Source organism: Protomyctophum bolini, assembly GCF_963924005.1.
Source record: "Protomyctophum bolini genome assembly, chromosome: 12".
NCBI lineage: Eukaryota > Metazoa > Chordata > Actinopteri > Myctophiformes > Myctophidae > Protomyctophum > Protomyctophum bolini.
This window is the reverse complement of record NC_137873.1, coordinates 26,971,284-26,980,540: the sequence shown is the minus strand read 5'-3', so window position 1 is coordinate 26,980,540 and position 9,257 is coordinate 26,971,284. Positions and strand designations below refer to the sequence as shown.

The 9,257-nt window shown below is 41.3% G+C and overlaps 1 protein-coding gene across 1 annotated transcript; it reads left to right on the top strand.

The window, feature by feature from the left end:
* The first annotated feature begins 1,226 nt into the window (after nt 1-1,226).
* LOC308326331 (transmembrane protein 70, mitochondrial-like) lies at nt 1,227-3,051 on the top strand. Its single transcript, XM_080779137.1, has 3 exons — nt 1,227-1,491; nt 1,865-1,997; nt 2,238-3,051. Exons 1-3 carry the CDS (start codon nt 1,321-1,323, stop codon nt 2,660-2,662), a joined length of 729 nt encoding a protein of 242 aa, XP_080635263.1. The 5' UTR covers nt 1,227-1,320; the 3' UTR covers nt 2,663-3,051.
* Nucleotides 3,052-9,257: the final 6,206 nt, after the last annotated feature.

Genomic DNA, 9,257 nt, shown 5'->3' with positions numbered 1-9,257 from the left:
GGAGACTGTGGGGTGGTAGAGGACATCTCCCCGGACGCGTGGGTATGTCCAGATAGTTGCCTCGCGGAGCCGTCTTTTGTCCAGTGTCCATTCTGGGTCCGGAAACGGTAATTTTTTTGCATTGACCCCAGTAGAAGGGCTCCAGCTGTGAATTTTACACCTCTCCCGCTTAGCGGAGACTGGGGTGTGGTACAGGACATCTCCCTGAACACGTGGGTATGTCCAGATAGTTGCCTCGCGGAGCCGTCTTTTGTCCAGTGTCCATTCTGGGTCCGGAAACGGTAATTTTTTTGCATTGACCCCAGTAGAAGGGCTCCAGCTGTGAATTTTACACCTCTCCCGCTTAGCGGAGACTGGGGTGTGGTACAGGACATCTCCCTAAACACGTGGGTATGTCCAGATAGTTGCCTCGCGGAGCCGTCTTTTGTGCAGTGTCCATTCTGGGTCCGGAAACGGTACATTTTTTTGCATTGACCACAGTAGAAGCTCTGCTGCTGTGAATTTTACACCTCTCCCGCTTAGCGGAGACTGTGGGGTGGTAGAGGACATCTCCCCGGACGCGTGGGTATGTCCAGATAGTTGCCTCGCGGAGCCGTCTTTTGTCCAGTGTCCATTCTGGGTCCGGAAACGGTACATTTTTTTGCATTGACCACAGTAGAAGCTCTGCTGCTGTGAATTTTACACCTCTCCCGCTTAGCGGAGACTGTGGGGTGGTAGAGGACATCTCCCCGGACGCGTGGGTATGTCCAGATAGTTGCCTCGCGGAGCCGTCTTTTGTCCAGTGTCCATTCTGGGTCCGGAAACGGTACATTTTTTTGCATTGACCCCAGTAGAAGCTCTGCTGCTGTGAATTTTACACCTCTCCCGCTTAGCGGAGAGTGGGGTGTGGTAGAGGACATCTCCCCGGACACGTGGGTATGTCCAGATAGTTGCCTCGCGGAGCCGTCTTTTGTCCAGTGTCCACTTTATGAAGTCCATGCACTCCAGTGAATAGCATTTATCCATTTAGATAACTTTATTATTATTATTATTATTATTTAATTACTTGTTTTTACACAGAAACATAATGTGTGTCTTATAGCATCATTTAAATGCTTAATTTGTAGTTTTAATGTGCAAATTAAACTTTTTTTCAATACTCTAGAGGTACTCTTATTTTGAAGAGATCGTCCACCGGAAGCCTTAAATTAGCTCACTAGATTAGCTCACTAGACAGTGCCATGGGAGGCTTTCATCCATCCAGTTAGCTACAGCAGCTAGAGCTATAGTTTCTAACTCTGATTCACTGGTCAGGGTCGGGTCCGTGGTGTTCACTCCATAATGTTTGCACGGGGAGGACTGCGTCCTGTTCAGTCACTTTTTAGCAATAACAATGGAAGATCATATGTTGTTGCGTGTTGCAGAGGACTGTCAGAGAGCCACCACAGACACTCGTACTGTCATGCTGCAGCTGTCAGAAGAAGGTCGATTCTCAACGTGACCAACAACAAGGCATTGACTTTATAACTCTTATTGGATTAGCTGAAGGTTGTTGTTTTTACGAGAGGACTGTTATTATTCTGTGCAGGCTAGTACCCAGCATATTTGAATGCAGCTGCTGGTTTAACTTAGTTTAATTTAGCTTTAGCTGTCAATAGCTGTTGACAGGCCATCGGCTATTGATTGTATATGCCTGATCAGTAGTAGCATTGATTGATTATCGATTACGAGTTAGTACATTTAAAACGTATCTCCAACTATTTAAAAAATAGTGAAAAGAAATGTATACACTTAAATAAAAAAATGGTTCCATGACTTCCAAATGGAACCATTGTTTGGGAAACAGTACATTTTGATGCTGATTGTGACATTTTTGTGTGTACAGGTGCAGGCCAGCTCTGTGCAGCCCGTGTGTGTGCCCCCTGTGCGCTGTCTATCCACGTCCTCCTCTCACTGCTTCAGGAGTAAACCTGAAGGGAACCTAATTTACACAGGCAACATCGCCAGAACTGTACGCGGTACGTATGTTTGAAGTTGAACCACTCCATTTCATACTTTGTCATGTGGCAAAATATCCAATCTACAAGCCGTCAATGTGTGATGTGACCATACAGTACATGAGTACAGTACCTATAGCAATGCCAGTGCAACTGTGCAACAGGTGGTAATACTACAATGCACATTACTTTTCCACATTCCCACCTCTTATTTTATTCCATTTCTCTTGCTGTCTCTCTGCCTGTCTGTCACTCACTCAGGGGTGAAGCTGTTATGTTATGGCAGCAGCATAGTGAGCCTGTGTCTGATGCCTCAAATCCTGATCAACAACCTGGCTCACCAGAGCCTGGCCATGCAGGCGTTGCCCTGCGGCATCGTGGGAATATTCACCATCATGCTGCCCGTCCTTCTCCACGTCGTCACCAAGGGCTACGTGGTCCGACTCTCCCACGTTGCCAAAACAGACACCTACACAGCCGTCACCTACGACATCCTCCTCATGGAGAAGAAGACTGTGTTCCACCAGAAACAGGTGAAGATTGTCACCGGCATGTTCACAAGCTTTTATGCTAACAAGATGGGACTCCTCGTAAACCCGGACCTTTTCCACCTCCCCCGAGACTACAACCACCTCATGGGCTATGATCAGCCGTTCAGCTTTGACAATGATGACTTGGATAAATAAGCCAAATAAATAAAAAGTTAAAATCTTTTGACTGAAAACTGTAGTTAATTACCTAAATAAATGTGGACAACTGGACATCGAAAGAATAGGTTTATTTCTTTATAAGGTTTTACTGTAATTCACTTCAATTGTTTTTCTACTACTCAGTATTTTCTGTCAGTAGTTGATGTTCAAACATTAAAGGATGCACGTTTGAACATGACCTGCAGGGTCGTAAGTCACATTTTTTATTCTATAGACAGTATATGGATAATGAGCCAAATCATTACACTATATAATATTGGCGTACTGCATGAACAAAACCATTTAGTACAGTACAGTGTTACTACTCAATCTACTGTAATGTTTGGAGTGAAGTGAAGTTTTGGAATAAAGTGGAAGTTACTAGTTTACTGGTCCTTAACTAGAATATCAAGTCACTCTGAAACAGTTATTAAAGAAACTATTTTCAGTTCTAACAATGTTGCTATGGTTTTGTTTGAGATACCTTCATAATTGTTTTCATAGTGACATGCTAATTTTATATTTGTCCACCAGGGGGTGGCATGACCTCTGGGCTTACACTTTTACTCTATAATTTCCCACTACTGTATATCAGAAAATACTTTTAAAATGCTAGCTCAGATAATTATAATGTCTCTCCAAAATTGGATAACATACTGTACATGACATTTAATACCAGACAGACCTAGCAATAATTGGAAGGTAAAATCGTAATTCCCATCAGCCAGCCATGCCATCTATAATGAAGAAGTTGTGAAAATAGATCTTGTAGGGAGATCATATTTCTGTTTTGGGTCTCAAGATAAAATGTCTGGGAACCTGCTCTAGTGCACTCAGTAACACGCAGAGGATTTAGTTGATTAACAAATAGATAAATATCAATTATGAAATTCGGACTCAACTGGATCAAAACTGATGCTTTTAGATTACTTCATTTTCAAAACCCATAGATGTATTGAAACAAGCAAACATTTTGAGTGGTTAGGCTCTTATTTGTAAGAGCCAGTATGCATAATCTTGGAATCTGATTAACAGATTACCCAACCCTAATAATAGCTTCCCTTAATCCAGTAATTTGAATTCAATAAAAATAAAAATTATGGATATTATTCATAATGTTTGTGAATGACCCATTCACGAACATTATGCTATTTAAAATAGCATAATGTTCATGAAAGGGCCACCAAGTTTGTAGAAATAGTTTGCCATACAGTAAGCTGCAGACGGGTCCAGGCTGCGGTTACACAGTTCTCTATGTAATTCCATGCTTTTATAAAATAACCAAAAATACAATAAATCCAGCTGAAGCTTGCATGTACTGTACTCTGTCTCAATGCAAGACAGAATAGAAATAGACAAAACTAGAATCTCCACCAGGAGTATAGGAGTGTGTGTGTGATGTTTGGCAAAATGTTCAGGAGTAATATAAAAATGTTTTTTAGTTTTTTGCAACAATTTTCTTCATTTTGTTGAGGAAATGCAGATCCAGATCACTCATAGCATCTTTGAGGATAGAATTCTAGATGAGCAGGCCACTCCTGAAAACGTTGGAAGGCAATCTTAGCCAATCAATGTAGAATCTGCGAAATCCAACAGACTCGTCTTGATCACATGACTACAGAGATCATGTGTACCGATTTGCATGAGATAGACGAATCCAGGAGCGGGTCTCATGGTCGCAGCTTACGTATTTCCTGTAGGCAGACTCGACATAGCTGCGGGGTTTAACCCTCACCAGGTGCACCTCTTCTACTATAGTGAACGGCAGAGTAACTGATGTTAGTCTGCCTCAAACGTTACTCTTTTACCTGTTTTTTACTAAACACTAACATTACAAAGATGCCCAGAACATCGGGATGAACCCGTGTAGTTTATGGCTGCTCCAACAGTAGTGGCAACATAAAAAATAAAAAAAACGGAATGTCAAACTCAAAATATCCACCGTGGTGGCTGAGACAAAGCAGTGAAAGGTCCTGAAAGATACATAACGTCAGTCTTACCCAATACCCAATCTTTCAGTGTTTTATGAACACAATTGCTGCTGTAATTTATACCTCATACTAAGCATTTAAAGTATGAGGTATAAAGTACAGCAGCAGGTTTATCAAAGATTCTAACCACCCAAAACATAGACTAGCTTGTTCCCCTGGACAAAATAAATAAAAAAAGTTAGGAAATGCCACCTAGGGTAACTTGTATAATGTATGTTAACGACGATGATTGATGATGCCGCCACTCACACTCACACACACACACACACACACACACACACAGCATCAACATTAGTTGACAGGGCCATACACACTTACATCACTTTCCACCAGCCTATTCTATTATGATATTTTTGCATTTCAGTGTACACTTGCATTGTGTTTTCAGCTGAATTATATGCAAAGAAAGGATCATGTCCACATCATGTCTTATTTTCCTTTGTCATTGTTTTTCAAGTAATACTGAATAGCTCTGAACAGCTCTTAGGAAAAGGCCGGGCAGAGGTGAACCACTATCCAACCTGTCACAACTCACAACCTTCAACCTCAACACATTAGTCTTCAAATTTGGATTTGATGGCTCTGTTATGTCAGAGCCAAAAACCTCTACCTTGGACTTTAAAGAGTGGTGCTAATCTTTGGTCCAACATAGCCTACTAACAGTCCGACACGCAATAGTCCGACACCCTACCCGAAATCCTAACGGTACAGTTACAATCACAACTACAAACAATTCACATTAGCATTCCAGAGCCAAAACATGTTTCATTGCCATTGGGTTAACAGCTTACACACAACATACAACACAAGCAGCAGCCAACAAGGAAGAAGGAAAAAAGGGTTCCTACCATGTTCCTATAGCTCCTCGGATGAGCCCTCCAGTGGCGTCTCCAGTCATCTTTGATCCTCCATACATTTGGCTAGCTCGCAGGTACTTTCCCCCCTGCTGGGAGCTTCCAGTGTCAATGGCAGTGAGTGACTAGCTGTCCTTGGCCGCTGCAGCCCAGTGGCCATGCAGGGCGGACTTCTGGAGAGCAGACTTCAGCTTTCATAGTTGTATAGGAGAACAGAGTCTACAGGGCTGAGAAGAAGCTGAGCTTGATTGTGGGGGCGATTTGGACTTCCACACACTGGCCATGCCTTCCAGAACATACGCTCCATGCAAGCATAAGGGTGTCCCTCTGGGCCTGCAACACCCCTGTCAGGATGTCAAACTCCTCACTGTTCCCATTTGGGGTCATCACCATGGCTATTGTACTTGCATGGCTTCTATTGTCCGGAGTAGTTTGGGTGGTGGGACACTGTAAGTAAGTAAGTAAGTAAGTATAAGTAAGTAAATTAGCATTAACAGTAAGCAGACAAACAAAAACATACTAACTTGTATAATGTAACCAGCTGTCACAACAACTCACTATAAAACAGAAGCCACAGCATACATGTACAGCCTAGTATAAAGTTAGCTTTATATTGGATAATTGACAGATATTCAACCACAGCTGTCAACAAAGCGCTCAACTTTATTTGTAATTTGAATTTTCAATTGCTTCTAAACCAAATGAGATATCAACAAACTCTAAATTGTGCAGGGGGACTGTCTTTTCTTTTACATTGATATCTAATTTTTACATTTTATGTTTTTATTACTGTAATTTGTGTAATGATTACTGCCATAATGGTAAAATAAATGACAACACAGCATACAGTAGGCCTACCTGTACAGATTTAACCACATAGGATACTTCTTCCTTTTACCACAACTGAAATAGATACATAAATAATGCTTTTATACTATGTCTGCATGTTGCCAGCCTTTACAATGAAACACAGCTTCACATATTCACTTCACAGCACAGAAAAGTGCTTTAGCCTGTCCTAGTTTTTGTTTTACCAAGTAAAATAATAAAAGTGACTTTACACTCAGCTCTATTGCATATATGTTATGCTCCTAAGCAGCTAACTGTAGGTAGCTAACTCCTAACTCACACTCACCTAAACACAGAAAGAAAACGACCAATGCAGTTGTATGAAGATGAATGAACTCTGTGTGACTCAGCAGTTTTTTCAGTGAAGTAGTACTCTACTGTAGTTCCATCAGGAATTGTATAATTAAAGGAATTGTAAGTAGTTTATTTCACTATGTTACTTCCAAATATAAGGTGTCAAACAAACACACCTGTCTGTGTGTGTGTGTGTGTGTGTGTGTGTGTGTGTGTGTGTGTGTGTGTGTGTGTGTGTGTGTGTGTGTGTGTGTGTGTGTGTGTGTGTGTGTGTGTGTGTGGTGGGGGGGATGGTGCAGTGAAAACAGGATTTTATAGCAGCTAATCTCCGGCACCATTTACCTGGTTGATGCTAAACTTTGCACATACTCTCCTTGGTTGCCAACGATGAACCTCTGCCCCAAATTTGACAGATTGGCCTGTTATAGCGCCACCATGAGGCAGCTTTTCACCACTTTTACCTATAACTGCACCGATCTGCGTGAAACATTGCATGAACACTCCCTAGAGGCCAAGGACAAACCTTTGACATGTAAATGTAAGACACATTTTTTTATATTACTCCAAAAATGTTGTCAAAAAATAACATATCGTTACACCGTATCTCTATAATCATGTGGTCAAAACGGATTTGTCCGATATTTCCTATTCCATCTTAATTGGCTAACATTGGCTTTCAAAGTTTGCAGGTTTGGCCTGGGCCTTAATTTTCAACTCTAGTTTTCGCCGGCTGCCGGGCGAGGCTGCACAAATAACTTTGGGGCAGGCCCGTCTAGAGCAGGGGTGGGCAACTGGCGGCCCGGGGGCCACATGCGGCCCCCACCTTCACTTAATGCGGCCTGCATGTTAATATCAGAATACTGATATAGTATTGATTTCAGCTGTTTACAATTCCAAACCCGCTTTAATGACTTCATGACTAGTATTAAATGACTAGTACTAAATGACTAGTATTAAAATGTTTATCTTTTTGTGTCCAATGTAGTTACGTTAACAGTTCATAAAGATAACAATAACTATAACTAAATGCATTTGAAATTCAATAAAAAGGTTACTTTTCAGGATTCCAATAGCAAAAAAAAAAATCAGGTTTTCAATTCAAATATAGCAAAAATAGCTGATCTACAAGCTCAAAACGTGTCGCATTGAGACTCGTTGTGAGCTTGTAGATCGGCTAATTTTGCTATGACAGTAATATGTACAGTACTGTGGCCCCTCTGGAGTGAGTGTGGAAATATATTGGCCCTCGCCATCATTAAAGTTGCCCACCCCTGGTCTAGAGTTTAAATGGACAGGTATCAGTCAAAAGGGAGACATCGAAGAGGAAGGATGGATGGGAAGGATCAAATATGGAAAGTCACAACAGGTTCTGACATATATCCATATACTAATATTGATGACATCAGGGATCTCCATTTATGGGCTTAATTGCGGATCTCCATCCCTGATTGTCACATGATGTCGCGAGACCACCATTTTTAGCCTCTCAGACCCAAATCTAAAGAATATTTTTTCTAATTGTGTAGACTTCTTGTAAATTCCATAATGCAGATGTTTAACAATAATTTAACTCTTGAGAGCGCAACATTAAACCAAATGGACCCGTAATGGGGTCCATTTCACGCTCTCAAGAGTTAAAGATCTAATAAGGGTCCATTTGGTTACCAATTCTCCATCATTTAGCTGGGGACCACGTGGAACCTCCTCAAGGACCACTGGTGGTCCCTGGACCATTGGTTGAAAACCACTGATCTACATGCAGTTTCAATACATCTTAGATTTCCTCAACCTACAATTCACTCTTATTTCTGATAACTCATCATGGGGCCGTAACTGGAAGTGTACTGGCCGTAACTGGAAGTGTACTGGCCGTAACTGGAAGTGTACTGGCCGTAACTGGAAGTGTAGTGGCCGTAACTGGAAGTGTTTTAAATGGTAGATTTTTTGAGCTTTTAGTCCTCTTGTCCTGTTTTACTGCTCACTTCTGTGGGGCTGACCTACATACATTTCACTGCATTTTAAATATACTACTTTTTTAAATATGTATGTGACAAATAAAGATTGATTGATTGATTGATTGATTGATTGAACTGATAGCATGACCGTAACTGATAGCAATATTTTCTTAAGGCTGCAGAGTTTTCAAATTTTAGTCTCTGATGCCATAGTTCTCATCGCAAATGTGATGAGGTCATAGTGGCTATGGCCGTTTATAGGCCAACGAGTGTTTTTGTGCCAAACTAATGCTTGGAATGGATGAATCATGAAACCCCCCTATAGTTTGACACGTCACATAAATTAAGTCATGATGAAATGGGTGGGGATGGGTGTTTTCAATTAATCCATCATGGTTAAAATGGATTTTGATGTTACAATGGGTTTATAACTTTATATAGGAAGGGGGCGTGTCAGGTTAAATGAATGCAAAATATGTAAATACTGGAACAAGCAGCTTAAAAAACGGTTTGGGGTCCTCACAAGCGCCAGAGCAGACGTTAAAATGACCGCAAACATGTGTGAAAGGGATATTTCACTTTAACCCTTAGTAACCTTTCTTATTTCTGTGTGAGTGCATGTCTGTGTCCTAAAGAAACCTTGTCTGTA

Excerpts from the sequence above, each read along its gene's own strand:
- LOC308326331 (XM_080779137.1), top strand. The coding sequence starts at position 1,321 with ATGTTTGCACGGGGAGGACTGCGTCCTGTTCAGTCACTTTTTAGCAAT. Across the intron at positions 1,492-1,864 it reads TCAACGTGACCAACAACAAG|GTGCAGGCCAGCTCTGTGCA; the intron begins GCATTGACTTTA and ends TTGTGTGTACAG. Across the intron at positions 1,998-2,237 it reads CATCGCCAGAACTGTACGCG|GGGTGAAGCTGTTATGTTAT; the intron begins GTACGTATGTTT and ends TCACTCACTCAG.